At 37.0% G+C, this 16,309-nt stretch overlaps 1 protein-coding gene across 22 annotated transcripts in view; it reads left to right on the top strand.

Annotated features, from left to right (window-relative positions):
• The window catches only part of DLG1 (discs large MAGUK scaffold protein 1), a 152,089-nt gene extending 135,780 nt beyond the window's left edge, over nt 1–16,309 (top strand). For 12 of the 22 annotated variants that reach the window (XM_069865360.1, XM_069865361.1, XM_069865364.1 and 9 more), the window contains 7 exons: nt 2,992–3,033; nt 6,160–6,210; nt 8,091–8,192; nt 8,437–8,609; nt 11,287–11,396; nt 11,755–11,846; nt 14,582–16,309. In XM_069865360.1, coding sequence (XP_069721461.1) covers nt 2,992–3,033; nt 6,160–6,210; nt 8,091–8,192; nt 8,437–8,609; nt 11,287–11,396; nt 11,755–11,846; nt 14,582–14,688 — 677 coding nt within the window. In that variant the 3' untranslated portion in view covers nt 14,689–16,309. Of the gene's footprint in view, nt 1–475; nt 510–2,991; nt 3,034–4,583; nt 4,620–6,159; nt 6,211–8,090; nt 8,193–8,436; nt 8,610–11,286; nt 11,397–11,754; nt 11,847–14,581 lie in introns of all 22 variants that reach the window. The other 10 variants (XM_069865362.1, XM_069865368.1, XM_069865372.1 and 7 more) reach the window with 5 other exon arrangements.

A 16,309-nucleotide genomic window follows, 5' to 3' on the forward strand; every position in this document is an offset into this window, starting at 1 on the left:
TGTACTTAGCTGGAGGACATAACAGCCTGCCAGCACTGTCAGTGATGGTTCCTCACTCCTGCCTTGGAGGAGAGCACACAGCAACAAAGTAAGGGTAATGGATCTTACCAGCTTCTTGAATCAGTCCCTTTAGACTGGTTAATTCAAAGTAATTCCATTCTGATTTGGTTTTGCTAATGAAAAAGTTACTTTGATTTTCATTGTTGTTGCCAGCACTACAAAAAAAAAGTGTTTTCTTGAAAAGCAGTTGCATTACTGTGCTAATTGAGACCAGATCTGCTACAATCTGCATTCTCTGCTGTTTGCATCACTGATTACGCTTCATGTGCCAGTAAGGTCCAGTCTGATAGACCTACCGTCCCTTGTGATGTTCTGGGAACTGTCTCCTGTCGTAGCGCCAATTTTATATATTACTGACAATTATTTTCTCTGTGATTGTCTTTTTATTGCTTGCCCTCTGGGGACTACTCTGCAGGAGGTCCCTGACGACATGGGATCAAAAGGCCTGAGTAAGTGATCACAATACTCCCAAGTTATTTTAACCTCCAACTGAAAAACTACTACTTTTTTTCTTTTAGCAGATCTCCCTGAGGCAGGTGCTCTACTGACATAAGGAGGTTGACTCTAAAAATGTTTCATAAGCTTTTTCTAGTTTGTAATGTTATGGAGTTTTTGCTTTCAGGAACACATTACTCTTAAGCTCGTGTGACTATCACGTTAGATATTCTGTTGTTCAGCAGCTTACCAGCACTTACTTGTTTGTCCTTAATAGTATTGTGTTTTTAAATTCAGTGATTATATTTTATGTTACTTTTATCTTGTCTTTGTGCTTTTTATTTATTTAAAAATAACCTATACTTTTTACAGTAATAGTACAACAACTGCTGTAACACTTTAACTAGTTAGTTTTCAGCCCTCTCTATAGGTCACTGATGTTCACAGCTACTTGAAAGAAAGAAAATTGAAAAACTCTCCTGGCATTTGTTGATTTATTTGAACTATTATGATGTTTTTAGGTGAGGTAGAGGCGTAGCTAATAAAGGAGACCTGTAAACATTAGTTGTTATTTTGTGCAGAAATGTTAACTACTTAATATAGTAAGAGTCAAAAGTTGCTGAGTACAAACAGATCTGTTTGTGTATATAGACTCCACCACTGCACTAAAATGGCAAATGTAAAAACAGTGAAGACCTCGCTTTCATCTTAGAATCATAGGATAGCTTGATTGGAAAAGACCTTTGGGATCAAGTCCGACCGTAACTGTCCAATACTAAATAATCTACCTGTCTTTTAAATACCTCCAGGGATGGTGACTGAGATATTCAACACGTGCATTGTTATGTGCTTATGGAATAGTAAAGTTAGTCGCTTAAGTGACTGAAGGTCATTGAAGATAACATTTCTTCCCAGTGCATAATGGTAATGCACAGTGTTCCTGATATTACAAGTAAGAAGTGGTGTACTTCTGTACTTGGCCTCAGTCATGAAATAAAAATTCTAGTAGCTATAACATAAATTTTCCTTTTCTGAAATGACCGGTTTCAAGGAAATTCTCGGTCTAAAGCAGAAGACCTTAGCAACCTTTACGGCCTTATGGTTTAGAGCAGGAGATCATGAGCAGTCTTTATTGCCTGATGGTCATACCTAGTTTAAACTATTTAATATTGTCCAGAAGTGTCACTAGGTGATCCCGTTATAAAAAGACCCCTGCTTCTAGCCTGATTTTAACACAGTGAGACATTTTTAAGCTGCTTTACTGTGCTTAATGCAGGCTGTGTTACTTGGGCTCTGCAAGACTGCTGTTCTTGCTGGCATTTTAGGCTTTATTTCTTCACCATTGTGCTCATTATCAGACTGTCACAAGATTTGTATCCTCAGTTGACAATGTTTCCCTTTTGTGTTCTACCATGAGGCTTTTAAACATTACTATTTGCCTCTTCCATGCCAACATGGACATTGTTTTTCCAAGACAAGAAGGTGAAATGGAAGTGGATACAAATTGCTGGTGCTTGCAAACATTTGGAAATATTTGTCTGTTTTTCCCACACGTAAATAGTGAGGGAGTTGAGTCGAGCCAGAGATTTGTGGCTTAAGGATAATGGTTCACTTTATCCAAAAACAATCTAAAAGGTTAATTAGTTTACAAGTGATGACTGTAACGAGGACACTTGCTTCATAACTGTACAATACCTCTGGAGTGTGCTTGGTTCCTTCCCTTTGATCTTGTAGGGGAGGAATCACACTGAATTTAGTGTACTATAAAGGCTCCTGATGACAACAATATGTATATTATTGTTTGCACACACTTAACAATTTCAAATTTAATTGTAAGTTACTTCTATAGGTCAATCACAAGCTTCTTTATGCAGTCTTAACCCGTGAATGTCAGTGTTTTTTCATTACAAATAGAAACACACACTGGATTGCATACAAAATAATTCTTTACAATAAAGTCGAGCAATATCCAAGTTCATATTTGTTCACTAGATTTGGAGAATTTTGAGGTAGTAGAATAGATTGATACCTGAAATTCTTTATCATAAACATTTTAAACAGAGTTACACAGGTTAAAAGAAGGAAATATAAACATCTTGTAGTTACTGAAACATGTTTATTACTATGCAGAAGGCATGAAATTAATATAGGTAGTCCAGAATAAAAGTCGGGAGCTTTTGGAAAGTAATACTGAGGAAAAAATGTACAGGGTCATGTGTGAACTGTGAACTAGTGTACTTTTCATAATCTTACTTTGATGTGCTGTTTAATGTTTGTCTTTTTATTAACATCCATTCCTTTTGTATGAAATTAAGCTTGATCCTGAGAGCTATGAGAAGTACCTTAAAACTTTTATATGCAGTATGTATTGATTTCAACATTTTGATATCAGTATTGTCTTTCATCTGGATTTTTTTGTGTCAATTTGCTTTCTGTTGGACTCATGCCATCAGTGTATGTTCCTTATTTTTTTATTCCATTGTGTTGCAATTTCAGAGCATGTAACCTCAAATGCCAGCGATAGTGAAAGTAGTTACCGTAAGTGTTTTTAAGTTCTTTGTTTATTTTAGACCCTTTGTGTTGTAGCTCTTCCTTGGGTTTTGTTTGTCTGTCTTTTCTGGATATTTACATGTTAAATGGAGCTTTGCAGTCACCTTCAGGTGAAACCATTATTCATGTGTTTGGGGGCTACTGCAAATTCTGCTATCTTTCTTTTTTAAAAACTGACTAGAGAGAATCATTGCAACCTCCTTTATGGATATTTTTATTGTGATCTGTGGTTTTCTTAGTTCAGCTTGATTTGAATAAATACCTTTTTAAAAAAAAAATTACGTGAGCTAATTAGACCTGCTAAAACCTTAATGTAAATTTAAATGCTGACAAATATAATTATATGTAGTTGAGCATAATACTGGAAGCATAACTAAGCTGTGTAATCTGTTAAATAATGCAATAGCTATCTACAATTTTTCACAACTGATACTCCAATTTAATATGTATGTATTTCTAATGAAAGAAAAGATAAGCAAACATGTATTCACCCTTGCTTTCAGCTTTCCTTTATCTATTTTTTCAAGTTTGAGTGTTTAGTATGAATTGTGTTCAAAGCATACGACACGCATTAAGTGCTGGAGTCAGCTATGATATCTTAGCTTGCCAGGCACACATACACGTTATCTCTCTGAAGACATAGTATCTTTTAAATGCTAGACTGAGTTAGCTTTTTTTAGTAGCTCAAGCCACAGTACATGGTACTGTTACCCAAGCTCCTGTAGTAGCACAGTGGGCAATGTGCTGCATGATGCTGCTTCGCAATACTTTAAAATGACTTAAACCAGAGCCAGAACTTCAATCTCACTGGTCATTTCCAGTGAATGACAACCCAGGTAGACCAGAGCAGGAAGATGAAAAAGTTGAAGATTGGAAGAAGAAGAAATATGAAAAGAAGAAACAGTAAAAGGCAGGTACTGTGACACTGAACGGCTCGCTGATCAGCTCCTGGTTGCCTGATAACCGTGTAAAGGGCACGTCAGAAGCAGGTCTTGTTTATGTTAGGGTAATAAGGAAGATGGTTCATTAATACATGTGATTTTGGAAGCTATAGATCTTCTCAGAGGTGATGATCTGCATTTTTTCTTCCAGCTGGTTACACTCCAGGAAAGTTTATACATCTATATAAACCCCCCAGTGCTTACAGTGCTTAGAGAGTCCTAGACTGTAACAGTTCGGGGAGGCATTGGTGTTCCCTGAGAATAACACCAAGCTGAGCATGTACGGAAGTTGCCTTTGCTTGTATGACAAACTTAAAAAATTCAAACTTTTTAAATGACTCTGTTAAAACTATCTAACCATGACTGTTTCTCTGTAAATTTGCTGCTTTCCTCTCTTCCCACCCCCAGGGTTTTTCTCACCCTTGTATTATGTATGCTTAAAGCTCATTATTGGTACTACTAGTTAGTTCTTTTACTCTGTTATTAGTTGAGGAGCCCTGATTTTATTGTGAATGTCGTGGATTTGCACATGGATTCCATGCACGTTTTATTAAAATGGTTTTTTTAATTTCTTCTTACTGCTTTCTAATATGAAAGTTATCTTGATTACAGATGAGTACGGTTGTTCAAAAGGTTCATTTTATTAATATTCATTTTTCCAAAGTATTGAAACACAGTGACAATATATACTTTTTGCCCTTGACCGGGGGATGCTTTTTACTTGTTAATATCCCTTTAGTAGTTTGCTTAACTAATTTTTGACCTTATAGCAATGAGACTTCTCCTAAGAAGTATCTAATTATATGTGAGCTATCTTTGATAGATGAGTCAATAGCTGGTGATTCCCTATTCCTCTCCCTAGCCTAAAAGGGGTTCTGAAAGTATATACTGTCCCTCTAAAATCCATTTGCATGAGTAACTGTTTGAGATATCGAAAATACACAGGTTGCATGTTTTCATGTCTGTCTTAACATATTCCTCACTTGCAGTAACTTAATAATGAAAATGTTCATTCATGTATTGCTGTAGAACAATTTGAATGCAAATTTCTTGCAAATAAGAGAAATATTTCTCTTAATAAAATCGTAAATTTTAGATTTACTAGATGAGTGGTATTTGCTATGAAATAAAGAACAGATATATAGAAGCAACATATGAATTTATAAAAGCCTATATCTTCCATCTGTTTCTGTACAACTGTGGTGTAGCATGGGTATGTTCCTTTGCCTGCTCTAAGTATGGCATATCAGTTCCAAAGAATGCTCCAAAATTACACAGGTCAGTTGTTGAAGGACTGTATTTTATTCAGGGTTCATAGTAACGTCATATAATTTGAGCTTTTATCTTCAGAATTCTAAATTCTTTGCTGCCATGGAGTTATTTTTTAGCGATTCCATTGCAGGAAGTCTTACTCAGATACCTTTTTAGACTAGAAGTAGTCTTGTAGAGAGATGGCAACTGAGGTATGTTCCAGATGCTTTCACTAACATTTAAAAAGCTGCAGCTGTCAAAGGTCAAAATCAGTTATTTCAGTTTCATTCACTGCTGATGAGCTTTCTGGAGCCGAGAACAATACAAAATATTCCTTGTTTTCAATTTGGTTTTTAAAAGTTTATTTATAAAATATTAGTTATTGATTATATACAATCGTAATTTTTTTTTTGAATTAGTGTCGTTGAAGGTGTTCATATACACAGTACTTCATGATAAAGTTAAAGGAAGATGTACACCTTGCATTCATGATTGTCAGCCCTCCGGTATAAGTACAGAAAAATATTATTGTAAATGCTGGCTTTAAAGTATGGAGAATGCTTATGATGAAGTCGTCGTTGCCACTAGCAGTGAATGATGGCATGCACGCATTTCATTCAGGGAAACGTGTATGGGAGCATTTCAAGATTGCTTTAAAGTTTTTCTTGTGCTTGATGTCAGTTTGACATGCTAACATAAACCAGGAAATTATTTATACTGTATGTGTCTTATGCTTTAAAATTCTGTGTTTGGCTTATCTTTGTGATTTTTATAATTCATCGCTCTTGAAAAATGTCCTTCATCAGTACCATTGTAATGCGTATTACTGAGGAACGTCTGTATCGCTGTAGTTCATTGAATGACTCTAAACGCGTTGGTTTAGAAAAAAATACATAGATATGTCTTTGCATTTAAATTTTAGGTGGCCAAGAGGAATATGTCTTGTCATATGAACCAGTCAATCAACAAGAAGGTTTGTAGGTCTCACTCAGTATAAAAGAAATATGATCTGAATTATCAGAATGCTTTGTACGTCCTTATGTACTGAGCCATGATGAACATCCTCACTGTTTTGAACTTGCTACATTGTTCAAGCATAAATTATTAAATGCAATTGCTAAATTATTTAGTGCACAGTCCAAAGGTGTGCTGCTTAAAATAATTTACTATGTGAAGTTGCCATTGCATTAAGAAAATACGGTATGTTTTAAAGTGTTGTCAGTGTGACCCTCAAATTATAGGTTTTTTTTCTATTTGATGTTGCTTTAGCATCCTCACTGTTGCAGATTCTTTCTTCTGGCTCAGCAAAAAGTGTGTCTATTTTAGTGATTCTGTGATCCTTTAATTGAAATGTCTCTAAAACATGTCAGTCTCCCACTTCTGCACGGGCTTCTTACCTGGCTGGCCTGGTTGGCAATTGCCAGGTGAGGTTTTTTCAGGAATTTTTTTTCCTTTTTTTTTTTGTGGAAAAGAAATTGATAGGAGGAAATATTTTCTGATCTCGCTTCACTGTGTTTGATAGACGGAATTCTTTTAGTGTCCGCATTCACCACTACCCATGCTAATGGTTGATTTATATTATGTGGTATATAGCTAATATATTTGTAAATTAATCTGTAAAAAGGGGGTCTTTTGGGAATACATGATATCTACTACCTGTCAAATAGGGTGACAGCTGAAGTAAATGTACGTCATGTATTGACATGAATTTTGAGTGTTGAGATATCATTTTTGGTTTCGTGCAATCAGTGGCACAGCCCAGTTGCTTTCGTGGCACACCTGTCTCTATAGAATTCCCACTCCAACTTGTTAATCATGGCATATAGGCTCCGTTTCATCAGTGAACTTCCAGAAGTAGTAAAAATTGCTATATTTATTGCTAAAATAAATAACAGTATTTACATAATTTGTAATTTCGCGGGGCTCCAAATAAAATAATGGATGAGAAATGCTTGAGTTAAGAGCGTGCTAGAAATGGGGAAATGGTAAGCCCTCTGCTAAGTAAGCCAAGCTTACCTGTGACCGAAACAGATCAAAAGGTTTGAGACACTAGTGAGCCACCTTTAATCTTGAAGCAAAAGTGCTTATTGTTAGAAGGTTGGCAGTTACCGGATCTCAGACGTTCCTTTTATGAATGCATTAATAACCCTGAAAGGAAATAGTTCTGAGAGCCAAATTAAAATATATTTTATAGGTCAGACTTCATTTATTTGGAATTATTTGTGCAGTTAAGACAGACTGAGCCTAAACCAAAAATTTAATACAGTTGAAATTATATGTTAATGGGAAGATACTTATACATTACTGCCTTCATGGGTCTTGCAGTACAATCAGATATTTTCTGCTTTATAACATTACCAAAATTTAAGCTGTTTTAAAAAGATGTTATACTTCATGTTATAAGGGTGCTAATAGTTAAGAAGCCATATGTAGTTGGATCTTTTGATATATGAGTATTTCAGTTGTGTGCTTAGAGGAAAAGAAGTAGCTTCTCCCAGCACAGAACTAGAATTTCACAAACCCTACTATTCTTTGATGTGGAGAGATTTTCTGACTTTCCCCTTTTGCTGTTTCATTGGAGTGAATGATGTTACTTTGTGTTTTTTCCCAAAGACTTAATAATTTAAAACTTCTCTTCAGTCCCCCAGGGTAGGGGGGATCTTAGATGTATTGATCTAAGAGTTTGCTGTCGTTATGCTATTAATCAGTAGACATTCCTCAACGTATTTGCCTTCTCTTTAGGAGTTCTTTTAGGTATTAAAACTATTACTACATGATAAAGCATATTTTGCTGAACTGTAAAAGTTACCCAAGATACCAAAATGTAACTGATGTTGTTTCTTTGTTTAATAGTCAGTTACACTCGCCCTGTGATTGTTTTGGGACCCATGAAAGACAGAATAAATGATGATCTGATCTCAGAATTTCCAGACAAGTTTGGCTCCTGTGTTCCACGTAAGTTTCAGCAAATACTAAAGAATTCCAAATTATCTGTTAATTTCCTTAAAAGACTTACGCTCTGTATGTTGAATTTAAATAGTTAATGTATTGTCTAAGCTTTATAGAGATATCTTAATTCTCAGTCATCTCTTGGCTTGTGACAAATTTGCAGTGTAAATGGGAGGCTATTTTTGATAATGTAGGAAAAAAAGTCGCTGTTTTTTGTTTTGCTTTAAAAATTACTGGTTTGTATTTAAAGATACAACTAGACCAAAACGAGATTATGAGGTGGATGGACGTGATTACCATTTTGTCACTTCTCGAGAGCAAATGGAGAAGGATATTCAGGATCACAAATTCATTGAAGCTGGCCAGTACAATAATCATCTTTATGGAACAAGTGTCCAGTCAGTGCGAGAAGTAGCAGAAAAGGTAAATCAGTGCCAGTTACTTTCATTTACTGAGGTGATTATCTGACTGTGCTGACAGGGGAAAAGAGAAGAATGGCAAGAAATGATTAGGAACTCACTGATTTTAAAAGGAATTTGTACAAAACTAGAAACAAAACACATTGTCACAAATGAATTTAAGGAAATAATGAAACTTTGGAGTAATAGAAGAGGAGCCATAGTTTGTGCCCTCTTATAAAAAGGGAATAGAGAAGAAATAATTGGAATTACAGGCTAATTAGCCTAGCTCACATACATAGATCATTAACTAATTAAGAATAGTGGTGGTGGAGTCAATTAATATGATGATCCATTTGATATAGACCTGTGCAGAAGGAAACTTGTAAAATTTACGGGTTTTGCGCCCTTCATGGATTTAGCTGACAAATAGAAAAGAGTGACTGTAATAAACTCAGTTTTTACATAACTACCACATTTTGAAGTCTGACTTTACTGGTTTTATCTTGAACAGCTTTTAATTTTAACTATTTCTTGCAAAATCTAAATATTTCTGAATTCAAAATGAAATTTACTTGAGCTCCCTGAAAAACAAGGGGAAGAGGGAACTGTGTTTCTTAGAGTAACGTGCTTGCTTTAAAGAAAACTTTTGGTGAAAATTCTGTGCAAATATTCCACACTAGGTTGATGAATGTTGTTCCAGTTAGCTTACAAGTATGCTGCATTTACAGTAGACACTGTTAACTGATCTATATGAGAGAAGAAACAGCTATTTTCTAGGTGGGAACTCACAAGTGTGAGCACTTTCCGTTTGGACACGCAGAGGGTAAGTGTGGTTAACCCCCGTGATACGGGAGTGTAGATCTCTGGAAAGCAGTGTAGACCATGCTGGCCAAATGGCTGAGAATCATTACTCCTGTCGGTTTAGTTTACTGGAATAAACAGGGAGAACACGGTGAGATCCTGTCATTCATATGATGAAGTTTTTTTCTGCTGTCTTTCTAACCCTGTGGAATAGGACCTAGCCCAGTTATATATAGTGAGGAAAATAAAGAAAATAAAATTCAGTAAGAAATTGTTAAAGTCAATGAACAATACTCAGTATGGGAAGCTGAACGAAGTTGTGGAACTGTCATATGTGCTTAAATGATGAAACTATTTATTGAACAGCTTAAACTGCTGCAGTTGTTTTCCATAAGGCCCAGCAGAGATACTATTCTCACAGTGTAGTTCTCCACCTTTTGCCTAAAATCCTTCAGCGCCTGACATAAGTTGTTGGGCTAAATGCACCAAATACTAAGTGTCTTATCCCAAAATCGAAAATGGACCAGTTAATGCTCTTAATTCTTAATTCCCAGAGCATGTGTCACATTTGAAGAGAAACCAGATGGAAGATGTGGACAAGTCAGAGCACATAATAAAATACTTACCTAGAACATACAACCACCTTACTTAAATGATGCTTCTCAGCATCCCAGATCCATGAAACGGATCTGGGAAGCAGCTGTCATCAGTTGAAAGCAAGCCGCTAGATGTTGTTCGTGTCAGAAGAACACTTCTTTTCAAGAATTCCTGAAATAAAATGCTGTGGTCCTTATTAGGCAAGAAATAAAATGTAAATGTTCCTAGTGATCTCTTCTGCCAGGAAGCAGAAACATGTTGGTCATCTCAGACTGCTCTTTATGCCTCCAGGAGGCATCTTTATGGCCCCAGGCATGATCTCCCAGGAGTTCAGGAAGTGCATTTGGTGAAATGGGTAACCTTTGGTTTTATGGTGCTTGTGGGTTTGTATCCTGGGTCACAGAGTTCTGCTGTTCTCATCCATCTCCTGCTAAAAAAACCTTATCTTATTTTAGTCACCCAACAGTGGCTCTCAGTTCCTCTCCCTCCCTACCGCTCCTTTCTGAAATGATGATGTCCCAAACTTCTCATACGCTCAGAAAGGAAAGAAATAAACTGTGTGAAGTGAGTGGATTGCAGATGAGAGGAGCTGAGGAATAGGAGGCACCTTTGAGATGAGATATCCCAAAGCCGCAAAATTACTTACAGTAGGAGAATTGCGATGGGGAGAAAAGCAGCCCTACCACATTCTCTTCCAATTACCCAAAGAAGGGTTGTTATAGTCGTTTTTCAAAAGACAAAAAAAAAATAATCCATCCAAATAAATATTTCAGCATCTCAAACCTGGTGTTGTGCAATGTGATACCTGGGGTGAGAAGAGTGCTTGTGTTCAACTCCATCTAACTGCTCCGACAGTGGCAGATTTCCCTCCTGCTGGGGTGGTTGCTCTCTCAGGTGTGCTGGTTAAGTCATCTGGCTCTTCTTGAAACAGCATCTGTGACAAGGCCACAACCTTAAAGGATCCTTAAATTTTTTTTAAAAATAAAGGTGATAATTTTGATGGTGTGGTTGAAGTACAGCTGTTGTACAACCGGATGATCCTGCATTGTTGACTGGGCTGCAACCTCTAGTGGAGAAAGGAAGGAGGAAGAGTTGGGAACTTCTCAAATGATGTATGATCCCAAGAAAGGAGCATTGTGGGGCGTTGTGCCGAAGTGGTGGAATCACAGTATCATTGGTGCAAATGCTGTAGTTTTATTGGCATCAGTGGAGATGTGTTTTCTCTTCTAAATTATTCTGGTATGCGTACCTGTGACTTAAACTTTGCTTAGTGCCATTTTCCATTCTCTCTCACTTTTTAGGGTAAACATTGCATTCTTGATGTTTCTGGTAATGCGATCAAAAGGTTGCAGATTGCCCAGCTGTACCCAATCTCCATTTTTATTAAACCAAAAACAGTGGAAAATATCATGTGAGTAAAAGTAAAGTATCTCAGGCTTAATTGTTTAAGACTGTCATTGTATCTGAAAAGCCAACTGCAAGTTACATGGAGATAAATGTAATATTTGCATTTTAAGCAATATTTAATTTCTTGAGTTTAATTTTGATGGTGGGGTTTCTGATCCATATTAAAGTGCTTGAGAGTGAACGTCATTGTCCATGCACCATAGTGTCGGAACAGCTCATTCCTGCTAAAATCTTTGCTTAAATGTGTCATTTAGGAGACTGCCTTTCATTAGGGGCTAATACTCAGACAACATTGAAAAACTTTATTTCAAAAGACTCCAAGTATTTGATAGTTATTTTCAAATGTGTGTTTTCAATTTCAGGGAAATGAATAAACGCTTAACAGAAGAGCAAGCCAGGAAGACATTTGAGAGAGCCATGAAACTGGAGCAAGAATTTACTGAACACTTCACAGGTGTGTTTTGCTTGGGAGTGTTCCCTTGCCAGAGCTGAAATTTTATTGCTTGCTGTAAGATGGCAATTGCCTCACTGCCGAGATAAGGCTGAACTTTGTTTTCTGACTAATCTGTGATTGTTTTGAGGCATAGAGCAGCTGATTTAAATTTGATCAATTAGTTCAATATATTCAAAAATTTACTGGGAGCTTAATTTAGATTTTAAAGACTGTGAGACTTTCTACCACTTCCCCAGATACTGTAATGCAGATGCTTGTTATGTTGATACATGTTGTACACTTAAAGATTTTTATTTTCAGAGCTGAGATTGCCTAGCAATCTCTCTGTAGAAAATTAACTTTCATGTTTTTAAAATCAGGAAGTAAAGAATTATGGTAATTAATTAAATCTCTGGAGATTGGGAACTGTGGCATTACAGAACTTAGCAAATCAAATTTGTGTGTGCCATGGGCCTAGCTGTAACAGCAAGGGATGGATTGCGAGCGCTCGGACTGTGCTAATTGTTTGCATTGTGGCTTGCAGTAGGAGGACATTGATCAAGTCAGGATTTTCAGGAGGACAGAAATGAGCCTTTGCTATTCCTGTCCTAGACAGGCATTTGCTCGTTTCCTTCCTATTATGTTCTCTTGTGCAGTGTTTCAATGTTTGCTGCCACATTCATCTCCTTTCTGTGACATGACTCCTTTGCCCAGTTCCTCTTTCCACATCGTACATGGGCAGAGCTGTGAACGCAACAGCCTGGATAGAGACGTAGGAAGAGGTGGTGGCTTCCCATAGGAGGAAGGTGGGAGAACCAGCAGACTCCCTGCCTCAGTCTCCCTGCTGCCTCGTTCTCTACATTGCGTGTTACCCACACAGTGAACAACTTGAATCCATCCCTTTTTGTCTGCCCCCCTGTAGCTGCCAGTTTATCCCAGTACTGCCTCTCGCTCTCCCATGCTTCCCATAGCTCCCTGGGTGCAGATAGAGAGCCATGAGGCCCTCAGCATATATTGCAAATTCTTCCTACCATAGACACTTTTATCAACTGACTTGCAAATGTGTCAGGTTTGTTGTTCAGGAAGCATATGAGTTAATTTTAATAGATATTAATTAAATATTTATTTAGTAGCTGGTATTCTCCCAGGCTGTGTCAGGGCATAGTATAGGACACTTTATCAGGAAATTAAGGGACATAATTCAAGGTGTTTCGAAAATCTGTGGGCCTTTATAAGAGAACTAGTGGTCAGGGCCACGTTTCTTCTCAGAAATATAATGCTTCTTGACAAAGGAATATAGCAATTGTCAGGCTTCTGTCCTTGATAATCCAGTTCAGGGCAGAAGTCCTTTTCTGAATCTGTTTGAGATACTTAAAGACATTACAAATCCATTTTGCTGCTTAAAATTTGGAGGCTGCCACCCCTATGAGTCAGGCGTTAAAATAATGTGGGAAGCATTCTCTAATCTGTTAAAAAAGTACCACATCGTGTAGGGTAACTGAAATCAACTTCATCAGGTTACGTTTAATCAAACTTAAACTTTGCTCTGAAGCACATGAAGAGAGTATCCATCTTCTGTTCTGAGGGCATTGAGCTTTGGAAGAGGTTAAATGTAGCTGGAGAGAAGTAAGGTGCTAAAGCTTATGGCTGTTTGCATTGCAAAGACATTTATGAATCTTTCTAATGCACTGTTGTGCTGCAAACATTACACTTGAGCTGTAATAACTGAACAGCCTCCTCCCACAGGCACTATGACAATGGGCTGCAGATGGAGAGATATTTTTTAAGAGATGGGAATAAGTAGGAATAAAAAGGAAGTAATATACATGAAAGCAAAGCTTGGAAGCAGCAGTAATGTATTCATGCACAAAAGAGTGAGTGTGACATGCCTCCAAAGTTAGCTTTCATGATAAATTTTGTTTCTTGTATTATCAACACCGAGGTGGCAATCCTATTTAAAAAGAAGCTGCTATCTCATGGTGATTGCATTGTCAGACTGAAGCGTGCTAAGAACAGCTCAAACTTTGTCATTCTCAGCAGACTGTACTTCAGTCTGATAGGTCAAACACATCCATATTGGCTCATTTCTAGTTATTTTCTAACCTTGGAGAAAATATAAGTAACTTACACCATCTGAATATAAGTTCACTTTTAATTGTATAAGGAAGTCTGTTGTTTATAAAACTTGAATATGTTGGCTGGGCCACAAACTCCTTGACTTCATTCTCTTTTTGGCCAAAACCCAAGCTAGTGCTAGCAGGTGCAAGTCCCGACGTCAGCCACTCTTGCTATGAAGTTTCAGGATCCCACTGAAGAGTTAGCCAGTCTGCGTTACCCCTAGCCAGGCCTCGGACTGCGTGAGGACACAACCGTGTACTGTCTTGCCTTCTTGTGCTGACACATATGAAAGTTGGACCAAGAAGAATACTGGAGGATTTGTATTCACTCAGATTTACTCTAACGTGGTTAGGGAAAGCAAAAAAACTCCTCAGTTGCATGTGTATTTTTGCAGTGAAGAGAAAACTGCTTCTTAACCCCAGACCTCTGAGTAAGAGAGATGGTGCTTGTGTGTCCTGCAATTGCATCAACAATGTACTTCGCTCTAGCACAGAAACCAGAAATCCCAGTGGGTATTTATTCCTTCAGTGATCTAAAATCCTCTTACCAGTGAGAAAAGAACAGCTTGGCTTGGAACAGCTTGGTTTCTTTATGGAGCTGGGGAGGGTGATTGCTGATTGCTACGTTATGTTTTGCAGCTATTGTCCAAGGAGACACACTGGAAGAAATCTACAACCAAGTGAAACAGATCATTGAGGAGCAGTCTGGGCCTTACATCTGGGTTCCAGCAAAGGAAAAATTATGAAAACATTTTCATTTTCTAACTGACATCACCTACTACATCGGATGACTCTTAAGCCCTTCCAGTGGAGCCTGCCTCTAGTTCTTTCCAGCGCAGTTCATACCCTGTTCATCGCATTCTGCAGTTCCCATAATGCTTTACATTTGGTGTCTCTCTTAGTTTAAATAATTTGTATTATTGTGTGTTGTTGGTTTGCCATTTTTCAAACATGACAGTGGAATAGCCTGACCAGCTATTAGTTTGGGGTGGGGGTGGGAGGGAATTGCTTGGTAAAATTCCTTAATGTTTAAGGGAAAGTAACTTTCAAAGATTTTTCAGAAAAGGTTTATAGACATACTTTTAAAATTTCATACCAATTGAAAGAAGAGTTGTATTCGAGGAAGCTGTAAATTATGAGTAACTTTGCACGCTTAACTTGAATAGCATGGTTTGGTCAGGGCAACCAATTTCAGTTTTTATTTTCTGAATTAAATTCTATTCTCACAGTATTTTTCTTCCAGGCAGTTAGAGAGAGAACCTTACAAATTTTTGAGTTAGCGATTTCATCAACTCCCATTACTACTCCTCAAGGGATATTCATTTTCATAATTTCATATGGATATTCTTACAATCTATTTTTTCATTTTTTTGCCAATAAAATTGCTAGGGACAAAGATGTGTAATGTTTTTAATCTTCCTCATGAAACACTATTTATAGTGTCTTACGGAAATTGTTTATAGATAACATCATCACAATTTTTGAGCCTAAAATATGTTTAGGTGCTAGGAAACGTATTTTTCAGAGGAATGCCAAATTTCCATTGGCAGTGATACAGAAAACAGCTGCAGAGATGGTTGTTAGGGCAATGAGAGGGTGACTCGTAGCCTAAAATGTGTGTGTTCTTAGGAGTCAGATTTTAATGACTATTTTACCCACAATAACTGCCTATTTTGTTATAATAAATATATATATATATTAAACTTTCTTTAACTAAACTCTGTAACTATGGGAATTATTTTCTTTACATAGTTGCGCACACGTATAAATATATATATATAAAATATATATTTTTCTTTTACCACCTACTCCTAGCTTTTTGTTTTGAATAAAAATACAAATTAGAATTTACCTTCCTTAATCACGAGAAATCAAACGGGCTATGGTGGCTGGGCATAAAGTCCAGGGAATATTAGTTACAGGAAAAAAAAAAAATACATGCAAGTTCTCCTCTTTTCTACGGAATTTCAGATGCTTGTCTCTCCACCTCCCGCCCCTTGTAATACGCATGTCCTAACCAAAGGGAGCATTCAGATCAATGATACCTTCTTATTTTTCTGTGCGTGTTCATCTCGGATTACATAGGTGCAAGATCTTCCATTTGCAATGCACAAAATTCTGTGCCGAATGTTATAAATATGTTGTACCAAAACATGGAACTGCCTTGAATAATTAAATTTTCTGATTCCTGGATTATTTGGTATCTGCCATTGCTTATTTGAAAGTGGTTGTTTATAAGAGGGATGTACTTAGGGCAGTCACGGGGCAGTCGCACAACCAAATTAGCTTTGGTTTGTAAAGAATTATCAACACTATCCATTCCTTTTGTTAGAAAGAGGAGAACAGCTAATAAACTTTATTGTACAA

Source organism: Phaenicophaeus curvirostris, chromosome 10 (genome assembly GCF_032191515.1).
Source record: "Phaenicophaeus curvirostris isolate KB17595 chromosome 10, BPBGC_Pcur_1.0, whole genome shotgun sequence".
Lineage (NCBI taxonomy): Eukaryota > Metazoa > Chordata > Aves > Cuculiformes > Cuculidae > Phaenicophaeus > Phaenicophaeus curvirostris.